Source organism: Microplitis demolitor, chromosome 5, assembly GCF_026212275.2.
Source record: "Microplitis demolitor isolate Queensland-Clemson2020A chromosome 5, iyMicDemo2.1a, whole genome shotgun sequence".
NCBI lineage: Eukaryota > Metazoa > Arthropoda > Insecta > Hymenoptera > Braconidae > Microplitis > Microplitis demolitor.
Window position 1 is genome coordinate 4,622,626 of NC_068549.1, and position 17,567 is coordinate 4,640,192.

The following is a 17,567-nucleotide window of genomic DNA, read 5'->3' on the forward strand; positions in this document are numbered from 1 at the left end:
GTGTTAACTTTTTGTGTAAATATGACACCTTATGTGTTAAATATTTGTGTAAAAATGACACCTTATGTGTTAACTTTTGGTGTAAATATGACACCGTATGTGGTAAATTTTGGTGTAAAAATGGCACCTTATGTGTTAACTTTGGGTGTAAACATGACATCAATTTTGTTAAATGTTGGTTAAAATGACATCTCATGTGTTAACTTTTTGTGTAAACATGACACTAAATTTGCTAAATTTTGGTGTAGACGTAGCACCAAATGTGTTAAATTTCGGCGGTGTTAATTAAAAGCATATTGCACCATGTTAAAATTACACCGATGTATAATATACACCAAGAATTTTTTACACCGTAATTTCACACAACACGGCCGTGTAAAGTTCTCAGGGATCATTTTTACACCAAAATTTTTTACATTGTAGCCGTATTTAATGCTTTTTAATCAATTTAAAAAAAAAATAGATAATGCAGTTATAATTTCTCTATGATCTGGATTTAAAAAAAAAATAACTTAGCTCAGAGTGAAGCGTTTTTGATAAATAAATTTCAGCAAAATTTTTATGTCAAAAATATAATTGGAAATGTTTAATTTTTTAGGACATAATTTATTTAAAAAATTTTGTCAAACAGTTAATTTAAGACAACTTTGAGAGTTTTTTTTTTTTAATTTTTACCATAGCAAAAATACACGTCAGTATTTTTTCAATAATTGTTTTTTTTTATCAATTAATAAAATTTTGATATGATTATGACTTAAAGTTATTGGCTATTTTTTAAAAATGAAGGGTAAGGGATACCGCCTAAAATTGCTCTTTAGTTTTTATAAAATGATTAATAAATAAAAAATCTAATTAGCACATTATTTTTTTGAATAGCGTTCATGCTCAATAATAATTAGTTAGCATTTAGCAAGAAATTTGACGTGATTTGAACCCTTCTTAATTTAAATTAGTTAAATAAATTTAAAAATAAAAACCGATATAAATTATATATTTTTTTGATAAATTATGATTCACAAGAAAAAAAATCATAATAATAATTCTTTTTAAATGTCTTATTTTTCCAGATGTGATAAAAAGAGTGAAGAGAGGTTAAGGACGAGCCCGTAGGGTCTTCGCAATGGAAGCGGGACCAAGAACGGGCACTTGTCCCAGTGGAGGACAAGCTGGCAATGTCACTGGTGGACAAGCACAATTTATTCAGGCCCACGATGCCGCTCTAGAAGCTGGTCCCGTTGAAGACGGAATTCTTTTTGCCCGAGTTGAAGTACCAGAGCTACAGGTCACAAAGTGTCTTCAATTCCCTAAAGATCAGCTCGTTTGGGATGTTAAGCAGCAATGCCTCGCATCTCTGCCAAAGGTAGAATCAAATCCAACTATTTCTGTATCAACTCTATTCAAATAATCATCACTTGTTGTTAATTGCATCATTTATAGATAGTACTATCACGTGGAGCTATTATTTATCATCTTTTAAATTATTATTATTTCACAATCTAACTCTGAAAATCTGAATCATCAATTTTAATTTATAACAAATATTTATCTAATTAAACTTTGATTTTACAAACTTTTATAATTAAACTTTAATTTCGAAAACATTGATAATTCAAATCATGTTTATTTTTTTTTTTTTTTTCTTTTTATTGAAGTGGACATTGATCAATAGCATTAACGATAAAATAAATTTAATAATTGATTAGTATAATTTATAAGTAATTAAAAAAAAAAGTAATTATGGCTTTTTGCTTCTTTTTTTACTACGCCCGCCTTTATCATCTGAATCACGCCGAATGATTTTTTTCGTTCACGCGTGTCATCTTTTTCTGTCCCACATGCTTGTCTTCCGGGACGCAGGAGGTACAGGATCACATTAAAAAAATACCCCATTATCTGTACAACTAAAGTACAATCTGGTTATACGTTACTGTTAAGAGTTATTGAAGAAAAATTTATTGGAAATGGCTTTTTCCTACTACTACACAGTTAGAAATTTTGTGTTAAATTGAACACAAATCGTGTGTCACAAACGGTCTACACAAATTTTTGTGTTAATTCTACACATGAAGTTTGTGTTGATCTTTAACACAAATTTCATGTTAAATAATTGAACATAAAATCTGTTATTTTGACATAAAATTTGTGTTAATTTAACAGACTTTTCGTGTTAAAATTAACTAATAAATATAAGCACATGAATTAACCAACTCAAGTTTACTGATCTAACCTTAGTACAACTTATGTCAATTTAGCAAACAATTAGTTCGATTTTCGGTGATTTTTCTAAAAAACGGAGCTATGAATTATTCCCCGTAAAATGAGAATAAAAAAATCATTGAACCTGATCATAAAAATATTAAAGTTATCTATGATTATATTTAATTGTAAATCAATTATAATCCAAGTTTTCTTGCAGACAATGCTGCTACAATGCTTTGCTTGGTTATAGTAATGAAGAAACGCGCGAGAGTGTTTAGCTAAACAACACAAATTTTGTGTTAATTTTCGAATAACACAAGAAATATGTTACATTACAGATTTTCTAATCATTTAACATAAAAAATCAGTTAAAGTGAAATAACACAGACGGTTTGTGTTGAATTAACAGATTTCTGTGTTGAAAATTAACACAAAAAATTTAACCAAATAATTTTTTAACACAAGTACACAACATTTCTAACTGTGTATGTGTGCACAAATCCATTATAAGTTAGTTGACGTTTTTCATGAAATAATCTCCTTCGCTACAACCGAAAATTTTCATTACTGGAACTGGAGTGGGGATACCATTTGGAAAAGTGAAGAAGAAACTAGCGGGAAAGTAACTTGTAACCGAGTAACTTATAACCAGGCCGTACTGTAGTGCCTTCAGTTTCCTATTTCACAGATTTTTTTTTAAATTCCTTATCATCACATTAAAATAAATGAAATTTCGTAATTTTCCATTCACAATTATTTTCTCCACCTTCTTATTTTTCATCAATACTCAAAAGTTCGAGAAGTACATGTATGAAAACTATTTTGTTATCCTTATCATCAATGAGTTAAACACTAATTATTAATTACCATGACAAATTTATTGAGAAAGATAAATTTATCGTATCTTTAAAAGGTAGATTGTTAACAACAATTGCATAGTTCTTCATGTTCACTGACGTTATATTGCATCCGTATGAGACCCAGGCAAGTATTATTGTTCCAACTACTGATAATTGCCCAGGTTATTAATGACCACCTGCCGAGATATCAATTAATGTTTTGACCGCTCGTATGCTGTTGAATCGAGTGCTTCCGCTCGGCAGTGATCTACTTCAATGATATAAAATCCCAATGTTCTTGTCTATCTATTATATTATATATACAATCTATCATTCCAATTAAAAACATAATAAAATAGAAATTCATGTAGTTCTCGAACTATTGATGTCAAATGTTTGTATTTTTTTGTTTGTTTTTTTGTGTTTAACAATTTATTAATTAAACTAATTTATTATTTATAACAAAAGCAAGAAGATTACTTCTGACATATAGTGTTGTGTTTTTTTTTCGCTTAACCCTCTCACTTGTATGGAATATGCCATACACTTGATGCGTGGATTGGCTACTGACACACCGTCTCACTCATCACCTTCACGCGTGTGCTCATGTGCGTTTGCGTGTGCATCTCGCACAACACGTCCACTTTCCTTGGCACTCTTCACGACATGGGCTTACCCTTGGGTGCCATCAACACTGCTTCCTCCACCTTTTTTGACGTACAGGTGGCCACATGGTACAGGGTATGTTTTCTCACTTCACTAATAGCATGTCCATTCTTTTAATTATTATTATTATTTTTTATTATTGTTTATCATATTATGCTGCATTATTGTATTATATATTTTATTGTCTTGCATATCATTATTGCCATATATACACTGAAAATTATATTTTTATTATTGTCACCAGATTGTTGAAATTTTGAATTCAAAATATTTTGACTTATGATATAAGACAATAATAGTTACCATTAGATCTAATTATGATTACGATCGAAGCTTGTTATAAGCAATCCCATTATATGCAACTCCCCCCTTTGACTCCCGACTTTGATGCTCCCCTACTAATTTCGGTGTTTAAACATTGTAATTCACATTTAAAAAATATCAAATTTTGAACACAGAGAAAAAAGTTTAATTATCTTGAGTCAAGAAAATATGTTTGAAGACAAACGTTTTCGGGAACCAAGTCAAGATTTTCTTGAGCAAAGAGAATTTGTCTTGGTTAAAAAAAATTCGTCTTGGTCAGAGAAGATTTCTACTTTATCTTAGAAAGTTTAGGTCTGCAAAAAAATTTTCTTGAATCAAGAATATTTACCTTCAGTCGAGAATTTTTTTTTTCTGTGAATGATTATTCAATTTCTATCGAAATTTTGTTATTTTTATAAATTTGAATATTTTTTAAACACATGGTTATCATCAGGGATCATTGTCATTGGCTTTAAATGTATAATTAAAAAATTGCTGTACCATAAAGTAACCATTAAAGGTCCCGATGATAATAATAACCATTAGATTCTCAGCATGTATAAATAAAGTAATCGGAAAAAATGACTTGATAAAAAATAAGTTATTTAAAACAGAGGCAAGTCATTGATTTATTATCATTAATGTTTTTTTTTTTTTTTTTTTAATAATAATAAATTAATGACAACCATATATTAAAATACAGAATAATTATGACAGCTGAAAATAAATCTTGTTGTTTCTGACTGTGTCATGTTTAAAAGTTTACTAATTTCGGACGGTCGATTAATAAAAAAATTAAAAAAAAAAATGAATCCAAAACTAAGATGAATATAAACGGTAAGTTGCTCGCCCAGCAACTTTCGTTTTCGCCTGAGGTTAACAAAATCTCCATATGTGTACATAATTCTGTTTCTTACTTTTGTGGTTTTGCCGCAATTTCTCTTTCTTCTATTGCACAACTCAATTGCGAAGCAATGAGATGTGTTCTACTAACGCTTACTCGGTCCCAGCTGATTCACTCACGTAAAAATCATATTTACTCTCGTTCAAATATCGTCAACTAGAACAAAATTCGTACCATTTAAAAATAATTTATTTATGAATAACACGAACACAATTTTTTAAAATAAGGATTGAAAAAAAAAAATATTGTGAAAAAAAACCTGTGATGTCCGTCAATACGGATGTTGGCAAACACAATAACTTCAAAAATATACCCTAATCGAAAAATAAAGCCTCGTTTGAACCTCTATAGTGCAAAAATGGAAATAAATGCAGCACAGAGGTTCAAATTAAGTTCTAGAATACGTTTATGTGCAGCCGCAATTTGAGGTTAAAATTGAAGTTCATTTTTTCAACCCGGGTGCATCCGTTTAATTTGTTTTTCTCTTTTACACTTGAATTCTTGAATAGAACTCTTGAAAGAACTCTTTTGAAAATCACTATCCAAATTTTTTTATCTAATTGTAATTCATAAAAAATTAAATCTGGAAGTTGATGAAATAAATTTATCTGCCATTTTTTTTATGATCATTATTTTTTGCATATAAGAGCGCCAAATTTTTTTTTTTAACCAACATACGGAAGTTTTCCTTTTCATGATACTTACATATTATTATTATATTTTTTTTTTTAATTTTTTGAATGAACAAGTCAGTTTTGCATGTTTGGATTTTCTCTTTTTGACTTATTTCTCATCCCTTTTTTTATACCGTCTATAAGTGTATTATATATACTTACATGTATTAATGTGTACATAAATATATAAAATATACACATAACATACAAAATTACATACAAAGAAGAATAGAATACGATGCACTGTAGAACCGACGACAGCCAGAACCAGCATCCGCGTTTCCAGGGTCCACGCCCTCGACTTTGCGCTATATCTGTACTGCGATAAAATGAATCCATTGCATTTGTGACTCATTTCACTTATATATATATAAAATAAATAAACTGACAATTAAAAACAATTTACTATATTGATATTGCGGTCATACTGTCGTCTATTAATGTGTTTTTAAAATCAGTTAACCCAAATAGTGACAGGTGTTTCTTCATTGAGAATTTATAACGAATAGTAAAAGCCATCTGTGATTGTATAAATATATATAATAGCCTTGAAAAAGTTATTATTATTGATCAGATGACTGAGCAATTTGATAAGTTTTTATACCGAGATCAAGAACAAGTGATTAAACTTTTAAGTGAAATACTTTTTAATATTTTTTTTACTTCTACTGAGGTTACTCAATATTTATGTTGTCAATACATTCCATAAGTGATTGCACAAATTTTTTTATTTTATAAGTTTTACATAATTTCACTAGACGCAAATGGAAAAAAAAAATTAATAAATCGCTGAGCAAACTAAAAACAATCCAAAAATCTACTGATTCTTCCTTTCTCTTGAGTAAAAAATTACTCATTCAAGAGAAAATAATTCAAATACTTGGCATTTGAACAAAAGTTTTATTACTTTATTTTTTAATATTTTATTCAAATTGATCATATATTTTTTTTTAAAATACTTACTTATAAAAAAAATAAGTAATAATTATTGAGTCAGAAAAATCTATTCTAATCAATAAAAAAAAAAAATTAACCGACAAAATAAACAACATTCAAAATTTAAAACGTAAAATTTTAATGATACTAAAGTTTGCTGTCTAATAATTTTTAAACTTTTATAAAAATGACAAATATTATATAAAAAAAAAAAAAAAAAAAAAAATATTTCAAAAAATTGCACCTATAGCTTTTTCAATTTTCTACATGTGCATTTTTTTATTTTTTTTAATTGATTTGTTGAAAAAAGAAAATCCGAAAATTGTTAACTGTCTTCTAACTTCAGGATCGTAAATTTTTGGACTGTACAGTTGCCAAAAAAAAAAAAAAAAAAAAAAAAAAAAAAAAAAAAAAAAAAAAAAGTAAATAAATAAAGTGATGGGTGATTTTGTAATCAATGTATAGGTATATAAAAAGTTGAATTTAGTATGTGTAAAATGGTCGATGGTATTAGTGCCTGCAGCATAAAAGAGGAGGTGATTCTATCGGAAGTGACGGATGATCCTGGTTCACGATCGTGGATCACAATGATCTTACGCCCACGAGGAACCCCCAGTGCTTTGTTGATATATATATATATATATATATATATATATATATATATATATATATATATATGTAATGGTTGCTTGCTTATACTTTATTTTATTATTTCTTGCTCCCTTTCTCATGTATACAATGAAGCTAGTCTAGTGCAGTCTTTGTATTTTATTCGTGATCGCAGCACTGCTGGTGTAACGATGAATTTATCCGCGTGAACGATCGTTGCACTCTACAGATATACCTACCGGAATTCTCGGCTGCCGGCAGCCAGACCAACACCAACAGCGCAATCCTCTATTCCCTAAGCACTATAATATATAGAAACTTTATTCCATCTTTCAGCTGTATTTTGAAACGGAACTAAAAAATTTTTAAATTAAATTGACGAAACTTTTAAGTTCACTAAAAATATTTACGTCCATTATTTATAAAAATATATATCAGGCAAGAAAAGAAGCGGAGAGACTGGTCGCTTTAAATTTTCATAAATTAAAAATGTAGACGAAAATAAATTTTTGAACTTTGCCCATAAATTCTTTAGATTCTCAAATAAATTTTGAATGTAAAAAAAAAATCAAAGTCAATTATATGAGACCCTTGCTGATTTGTAATTTTGGGGCGAATATATGTGAGGCTTGAAGGATCAATAACTGTGTGTACCAAACGATATTATATGTAGATATATTATATATATTTTTATATCTATAGAAGGGAACTCAAAGAGCTTAAACCAAGTCGGGTGTAATGTGAACATGGGAAAGATAAATATATAATGTGTCCTCGGGTGGTCTATCTTTTGCGCATGTATATATACTTATTAAATGACTATGGAATGTTTTCCAAGTGTCTCATTAACACTTTAGTGACTGATAAAGTAACTTAAATTATGATGTGTTTGGCAAAAGAAATCGATGACTATTGAAAATTTTTTTATTACAAAAGAAATATTTAAATGAATGATAAAAAAAAATAATAGTATATTATACATCATGTGGAATCAGTATTATAGTCGAGTTCGGGTTTGGCAACACGAGCACAGCAAATGTTGCCAACACACGAGAGTATAATACTAAATATCACTAGATGCCCGCATGAAAATATCATATATGGTAAAAAAATATTAAAAAATATATGTTACAGCTATAAATATATATATATATGACAATACATGAAATCTTATATAGAACTATATATAGATTTTGGCCGATTTAATTATATTTTTATATATGTTTTCTCTTATATAATTTTATATATTTTCATATAACTTCAATATATTATTTATATATGGAAACAAATAAGAATACACTTATAATTCATCATTATATGGCACGATATATGTACCATGTATTCAACTTTATAAATTTTTATATATTTTTCGATATATAGAACCATATAAGTCTCCCCATATATGTAAGAATAACTAAAATCTATTTTTTGCTGTCTTCCTCCCTCTGTTATAAGATTCAAACATGTGTTCATAATATATATGTGTGCTAGCTTATAAATTTACATATATAATTATCAATATATGTAATACATATATGTGCTAACTTATAAGTTTACATACATGAATATAAATATATATAATACATGTATTAACTTATAAACTTACGTATATAATTAATTATATTAAAACTTACTATATTATATATAAGAAAATATATATCGTTTTTGGCCACTTATATGGTCCCATATTGATCATATATTTTTCCATACATATTTATCATATCTGGTATTTTCATGTGGGTGTGTACAATAGTTTATGTATAATGTAAATCGAAGTGTTTTGTTGCCGTTTAAATACATTGTATAGTTAAGTCTGCAAAAGAATGGGCTTTTTTCCCACCAGTTTTCTACAGATGTCATACTGCGCATGCGCGTTAGTGCAAACTTACGGATTTTATCATAGCCAAGTAGTGCAAGAAAAGCCCACTCTTCTGTAGACTTTATAGTCACTTTTTACACACTTAGGAACGTTTAGAAAGTGACTACAATGTATTTAAATGGCGTTAAAACACTTCGTTTTACAGTGTAATGAATGCTCGAATCAAAACCGTTAATTGTCCAAAATCAGTGTCATGCAATCAGAGTTATAAAAATAGTTTACTATTATTATTAAAAAGGATTTATACTTTATAAAATTGGAAAATTTGTTTAATACTATTCAGTTAACAAAACTCAACTCAATAAAAAAAAGTCAACTTTGGTGTTATGTCGTATCAATTAACAGAAATATGTAAGGTTATAGCATTCAGCTGATGTTGCATTGATCTGCACATGCGTGCGCTGACTAATTAAATGCGCATGCGCAGTCTAGAGATTTTGGTCATGTTAATAAGGCAGCTAAATCTAAAGTGACGTCATAACAGAGAAAAGTGATAGATTAGTTATTGGCTTGAATTATTGAGTAGGGATATACTCCAACCATTTTACTAAAATTCGGTGGTTTAATATAGAAATGAGTGATTTAATATATATTAAATGACACTTTTGACCAATCACAAAGCATTGTATTTTAATATATAATTTTATTAGGCACTTTAGTCAGTTACCAGTGTATTTTCCGGCATAAGTTACATAAAATAAAATAAGTTACAGTTGTGGTACACGGAGAGAAAATTATGGTAACAGTTGCAATATATTATGGGAATGGTTCCCATACTGCATGGTAACCGGTTTTTTTTCAAATGTTGATCATAGAAACGGTATCCTTATATATTATGGTAATCATTCCTATAATTATGGGTATAATTCCCATATGGTATCGGAATAGTTCCTATGGAATCATGGTAATCGTTACCATGTAACTATGATAATGGTTACCATAATATTATGGTAATGGTTACCATAATATTTAGAAATTATAATAAATTTTTGTTTTTGTAATAAGCGTTTTTTTTGTATACTTAAAATTTTGTAATATACAAAAAAAACGCTTCTTACAAAAAAAAAAAATTATTATAATTTCTAAATATTATGGGAATTATTACCATGATATTATGGTAACCATTCCCATACTATTACAGTAACTATTCCTATAATATTATGGTAACTAATCGTTACCATAATATCATGGTAATAATTTCCATACATTATGGGAATGATTACCATAACATTATGGTAACCATTACCATAATATGATGGTTATGTTTACAATAATATTATAGGAATAGTTACCATAATATATAGGGCTTATTCCCATATACACTTAGGAACCATTACAATGTGGTTATAGGATCGGTTACTATTTGCTTGTGGGAACTATTCCTATGAGTATGGTAATCATTACCATAATTCTTTCACATGCGATATGGAAACTGTTACCATAATGATAGAAATTGCTCCCATATTTATGAAAACTTTTCCCAGAAAGTATGGGTCTATATCCCATAATCCCAAGTAATCATTACCATAACGGTATAGGATGATATTTCATAAACCTACTAGGAACAGTTACCATAATTTTCTCTCCGTGTAGGGGAATGTTAAAAAAAGCATTTGAAGAAAAGCTTCAAAATAGTGTTTTGATTGTAATATATAAATAAAAAGTGGTACTGTAAATTTTTATCAGCTCTCAGTGTAGTGACTTCGCTACTTTATAAGCATAAGAATTCAACCCACCTAAGTGTAATTTCGTATTCATGAATTTCTTGTAAGCAACATCCCCATCTCTCTTATTATCTCTTTTCTCACTCGACAGTCTCAACCCTCTCGACCTTTTCTTCATCCGACGTTCACTAAACCCACACAACTGACATCGTAACTATCTCTCTTATAGTACCAGCCCGCATAGTTCAGACTACGACAACAACGCACCTGAAAAGCTCATACAGCTCTGCCGTCTAGTCCTCTAGTCTGCTGATGAATACCAAAGAATTAAATACATACGGGAGTATATAAAACTTCTAAAGAACCTATTAAAATCTCCTTGTGAAGGTTAGACTTGATAAAAAAAAAACCTCGTGAAATTTTTTGTTTTAACTAAAAATTTAATCGACCCGCACATATATATTTATATTCACATATTTATATCATATTATCCCATATATTTTTTTACTGAATTATTCAAATTTATTTAAACATTTTGCATTTTATTTTAATTGTTTAAGCCAGTGAATAAATTACCAAAAAAAATAGTCGCATGCATAAACGATTAATTTAATAGAATAGAAAAATAATCGAAAAATATATATATATATATGTTTTTTTTTTAATTGTTCATTGTATGTTTACTGGTGCTACTGCACTGATGCTTTTCAAACCTCTTTCATCTCAGTGCATTTTCATATATGCACCAGATCCTCACATTCAAGCTCGTCATTTTATATTCATGAATTCTCCGTACGCTCTACATGCCCCAGGACCCCCTTAAAAAAAAAAAAAAAAAAAAAAAAAAAAAAAAAAAAAAAAAAACAGAGAAATGTTCTTGGAGGATTTACCTTAACATAACATATACATATATCTGAAGGTACTTTTAAAGTTGAATGTATTCTTTAGTGTAGATCATGAAAAAGAGGACACGGTATATAATAAGGGGAGAGGTGTATATTTACCAATAGAAAAGATATGAGATTGCAGAGGCGATCGTGCGTGACCTCTAAATTTTCGTTATGCCTCTTTGGTTTCACGCTCATATTTTAACTTAAATTATTATAATATACAACATTTTCAATACCTATTAATATTAATAAATTTAAAAATTATTTCAATTTGCTCTGTATTTATTTTACTACATAGTAAAAAAAAATTTTGTGTTAAATTAATCACAAATCGTGTGTCACAAACGGTCTACACACATTTTTGTGTTAATTCTAAACAAGAAGTTTGTGTTGATCTTTAACACAAATTGCATGTTAAATAATTGAACACAAAGTCTGTTATTTTAACAGAAAATTTGTGTTAATTTAACAGAATTTTCGTGTTAAAATTAACTAATAAATATAAGCACATGAATTAACCAACTCAAGTTTACTGATCTACCCTTAGTACAACTTATGTCAATTTAGCAATCAATTAGTTCGATTTTCGGGGATTTTTCTAAAAAACGGAGCTATGAATTATCCTCCGTAAAATGAGAATAAAAAAATCATTGAACCTGATCATAAAAATATTAAAGTTATCTATGATTATATTTAATTGAAAATCAATTATAATCCAAGTTTTCTTGCAGACAATGCTGCTACAATGCTTTGCTTGGTAATAGTAATGAAGAAACGCGCGGAAGTGTTTAGCTAAACAACACAAATTTTGTGTTAATTTTCGAATAACACAAGAAATGTGTTACATTACAGATTTTCTAATCATTTAACATAAAAAATCAGTTAAAGTGAAATAACACAGACGGTTTGTGTTGAATTAACAGATTTCTGTGTTGAAAATTAACACAAAAAATTTAACCAAATAATTTTTTAACACAAATACACAAAATTTCTAACTGTGTGGTGGTCGAAATATATAAAATTTTATTATAGTCTATGTCAATGTAATCGCGTGATTTAAGTAAATTCTGTAAATAAAAAAAAAAAATTAATTATAATTGACTGCTCGTAAAGTTTAAAAAAAATTCCCGCGTCATAAAGTTTTGAGAAAAAAAAAAAAAGAAAAATATAAAAGACGAGTCTAATAATTTAAAACGCAAATGTTTCTAGAGTATTGCATAAAATATTTTAACTGCGTTTGTGAACATTACTAGCGCCATATTCAGATGTTCATCATAAACACACTGTGTGAGGTATGTAGGTAACCATAACAGTCAAAGTTGTTTATGCCTTACCTGTGTTCTACCGTAGATTGTAATGTTTATATATATATATATATATATTCAAAGGCAACAATATAATTCCGCAAGCATGTGTGCCAGAGTGATTTGCATTAAAGCTTTTAAACACAAGGTTATATTGCCTTTTTGCTTGGTCATATTCCCTTCGTTTTGCTCTACCAAAGTATCCCGACGTTTAGATCAGGTCAGTAAGGTGTACTAAAAAACCTTCTCAGGTAATTGTTCTTCATGATCTATATACTTACAACGCATAAATTTTACTCGAGTATACATTTTTTGACTATCTTAAGTTGTATTTTATCGAGTAATACGACTATTATCTTAATGATGCATTTACTGAGTCTCTAGGTCAGTACACCGTGAAAGATTCAGAGCGCGTTCTATTGTGAATGATTCGGTGTAGAAATTTCCAACACCAGTACGAAAGTTACATGACGCAGTGCTAAATTTTTGGCCATGGAAATTAGAAAGATCACACCAAAAATTTCTTTTCAGTGCATTGTTAAAGAGAGTTAGTTAATAATTTTTCAAATTGAAGTCAAATCCATTAATTTGAATATTAAAAACAGTTATTGTATCATTTTTAACTATAGACCATAAAAAGGGACAGTGTATGAGTTTTGAACTATTAACACCGAACGGTGTAAAAGATAACATTCATACTGTGTTAATATTACACCCCTTGATCTTTTACACCGAAAAAATTTCACAACGTCCTCACACCCAGGACTCCGGGTAAAGTCCTCGGGGATCATTTTTCTATCAAAAATTTTCCATAGTAGGGAAAGGAAGGGAAGGGGGGGGGGGGGCAAATGGGTCCTTAAATTTTTGGGGTCCCATTTCGCCCCCAAATCATTTGAGGCACTCAAAATTTAAAGGGCCCATTTTGCCCCCCCCTGCCCCTGTGTAAAATATAATAAAAAAAAAAAAAAAAAAAAAAATAATAAATAAAATAGACAAAAATTTTGTATTAAAAATGAAAAAAGTAAAAAAAATTTTTATTTAAAATAAAAATAAAGGAGTATTAAAGAAAATACATAATAATTTCAGTGTTGTTAAGTAAATTTGTAAATCTTGATCTGACATCATGCAATTTGCCTCTAACATCCAACTGTTGGTTGTCGGTCATCGGTAGCTGGTCTTCGGTCGCCGGTCGTCCACCTTTTTCTTATTTTTATTTTTATTCTCCTGAAAGGCAATTTGCCTCTATCCAATCGTTGGCTATTTGTAATCTTTTTATTCTTTATCAACCTATACCTTTTCATTTTTATTATCATCATATATATATATATATATATATATATATATATATATATATATATATATATGAATAAAATTATTATTTTAAAATCTAAGACAGACAAATTTATGAAAATAAATTAATTCTTTATATTTAAATTAAAATTTTTCATTACGAGTATTAGTAATTTTTTTTTTTAGAAAGTTTTTATTAATTAAAAAAAAAGAAACTTAATGTTTTTTAATTTTTTTACTATTTGTTTATGTACAGAAAGTTGTTTATACTACTCGTTAGCGCTTAAAAAAATTGCTATTCCTTTATCGTGCAACTAATTAATAAGTAAACTGTAAATTTATACTTTTAGAGTTGTATAAAAACGCCTGTACTTTGAAATAAGAAGTATATATATTTATGTATATGCATATGATGATGAATATTGCATAATAGAGGACATAAATGCTGTGTCACGAATGGTAATTAAATAATTTAACTGGTTAATGGTAATGATCTTCACAATTGAGGATGACGCGAATTATGCATTGAATTATAAATATTCAAAGTCAATTTTTTATATAAAATATTATGTAATCTGAGCTACACTGAGAAAAAAGACTAAAGAAGATTTAAAATAATATATATATATATATATATATATATATATATATATATATATATGAGAGAACCCGGGGCAAAATAAGACACCATTCATCAGACGAAAAGGCATTGTTTTTTTTTTTGTTACAAATGCTTTGTTATGGCTCAGATGTGCTAGAATAAGATGGGACAGATAGGTCAGTCTGGATATCGTTCCCAATTTTTAATTTTCCGTAAATTTTTTTTTTTTCTAGTATTTGTTATCTGAATAATTTTATAGAGAACTGGAAAAACTGACTAAAGTAAAATAAGACATGATGGTAATAAAAATGGTTTTTTTTTACTAAAAATTTTAAATTAGCTGCATTGTTCTATAAAAATTGTAACTGAGAATTTTTAAACAACAAAGAATGGTGTCTCATTTTGTTCCGGGTTTTCATTAAAGTAGTACTGTCAGTTTTAGAATGACGATTTAGAATTTCGTAAAGTTTAACATATAAGTACACAGAAAAAAATAAATCTTTGTCCTAAATAAATAAATTAATTTGTGGCTTTTTTTGTTATATTTTTTAATGACAAATAAATATATTTGGTATAACAAAATATGACAGTTGATTCAAATAATTTTATAATTTGACGGAAATATATTATTTATTTGTGGTGAAGATATTAAATTTGTGACAAATAACTTAAAATTTGGTGACATTATACATATTTTTGAAGCCCTTATTTATTTGTAGCAATTGTTTGAATCATTTCTTTACCACAAATAAATCACTTATTTCACGCAATTAAATTACTCAAATATATTAAATAAATCTTTCTCACAATTATATGTAAGATATCTTTGACTCGAATAAATCATTTTTTCAGTGTAGATCATGATAACAAAAATATCGAATTATATTTTTGAAGAGCTATAGGGAATCAATAAAATTTGGGTTTTCATATATTTCACATTGAGCCTCATGAAAAATTGGATTTATTTTTTTTTCTGTAACTCTTCACAAATTCAATTGGATCTTTTTCTTATCATTCTTATCATTGTTTATTAATATTTCAAATTTAATTAAATTCTAAACGATATTTTCGAAACCGACAGTACTACTTTTAAAAAAATGAATTTCCTGTTACACTGATTTGTACTCATAATTAATTTTTATTTTGGTGTTCAAATGGGTGTTTAAATTATTCGTAAATTTTTGAATAATTCGAAACTTTCCAAATTATTTGGAAGTTTTCAAATTATTTGGAACTTTACGATTAATTTATAAAGCTTCAAATAATTCAAAAATTTTCTTTCGAGCGACTTGAAACTGTAATTTGTTTTCTAATAATTTTCAAATTTTTGTCAGGTATATAAATAGAGCAGACACGAATCTACAAAATAATTATTTTTGATTACTTTTAAAAACTAAGCTGTCCATTAAATAAAAATTCAATATTCAAAAGCTCATCAGAATTTTCTCGATTCAAATCGAGTAATTCGAAAACTTTCGGATATTTGAAAATTGCTGAAAAATTCAAAAATTTTCGAGCAAATCGATTTTATAAAATTATATGATTTGAATTTTAGTACAAAAAATTTTTTGGTTCTAATAATAATAATAAATTTTAAAATAAAAAAAATTGTCTTAGTAAACGTCTTAATGTATGAGATAATAAAAAGAATTATTGATTATAAGCAATCGGGTGTTGAAGTATCCATCTAGTAGTTTTTAGTGCTAAGATAATGAACGACCTCATCTCTAATGGTCTACATTATTATTATATTATATATATATGGATTACTATTTATAAAAAATATTAACTACGTCATTCAGTAAATTAGTTAAGTGTTATTGAATCTCATCATCATCATTATTAATTATTAGTATTATTACTATCATAATAATTCCAACTTCTTCATTATCTTCAACCCATTATTATTTTTTTAAACTATAAATTGCATGTTAATTAATTTAATAAGTAATTTGTTATATATAAGCTCGGGGTAGATATGTTTTTTAATGCTGCAAAATACTTAGCTTTGAAAAAAGTAAACGCGGGGGTTAAAAAATTTTAATGCAACTATTAGGAATATATATGACGTATATTATCTTCAACAATGCTAAATTTTTAAATCTATAAACTCAATTATAATAAAGTTCACTAGCTGTATTAATAACTGGAGATGACATCATTGGCATTGACCTTCAACGGTAAAATATCTAATAATATAAGCATCATCATGATGATTATAAGAGTAACTATAGTGTAATGATGTAATGTATGAGCGAAGCTATTCATTCAAAACGTCATAATGATTCATGACACTTAACTTCCAGTACACCTTCTCATTAATTAAACGTCCAGTTATATTTCCGTCATTTCGATTTTTATCGACTTATTTATACGTCTTCATATTATTCGCATCTGCATTTTCATTTTTAATTCTAAATACAAAGCTTCTAGACTGTTAAAAAAAATTGGTGTAAGTCAACGCTATCCCGGTGTTTAATTTAACTTCAAAAACGGTGTTGGAATGTTTCCTGGTGTTTATAAAAGTTTCAATGCAGGTAATCAGGGAAAGTTTAGCATGTGACTCAGCCGTAAGATGGACGGTGGCGTCTGAAGGTTCACCTAAAGTTTACAAGTCCAGTGATATTCATGCTTGTAAACTTTGCTACTTGAAATTGGTTATTTGTCAGTTTTCTGGCATCTCGCCTATGAGTGTCTGGGAAGTATCTTTCAGAACACTTTTCGATGTACTTTCGGATGCTTTCGGATACTTTCGGATGCTTTCGGATGCTTCCGGATGCTTTCGGATACTTTCGGATGCTTTCGGATA

General features: G+C 28.1%; 1 protein-coding gene across 8 annotated transcripts in view; it reads left to right on the forward strand.

The window, feature by feature from the left end:
* LOC103571969 (SH3 and multiple ankyrin repeat domains protein 2) overlaps positions 1-17,567 on the forward strand; it is a 193,395-nt gene that overhangs the window by 135,906 nt on the left and 39,922 nt on the right. For 6 of the 8 annotated variants that reach the window (XM_053738919.1, XM_008550331.3, XM_053738923.1 and 3 more), the window contains 2 exons: positions 1,068-1,360; positions 3,762-3,779. In XM_053738919.1, coding sequence (XP_053594894.1) covers positions 1,121-1,360; positions 3,762-3,779 — 258 coding nt within the window. In that variant the 5' untranslated portion in view covers positions 1,068-1,120. The remainder of the gene's footprint in view (positions 1-1,067; positions 1,361-3,761; positions 3,780-17,567) is intronic. The other 2 variants (XM_053738922.1, XM_053738925.1) reach the window with 1 other exon arrangement.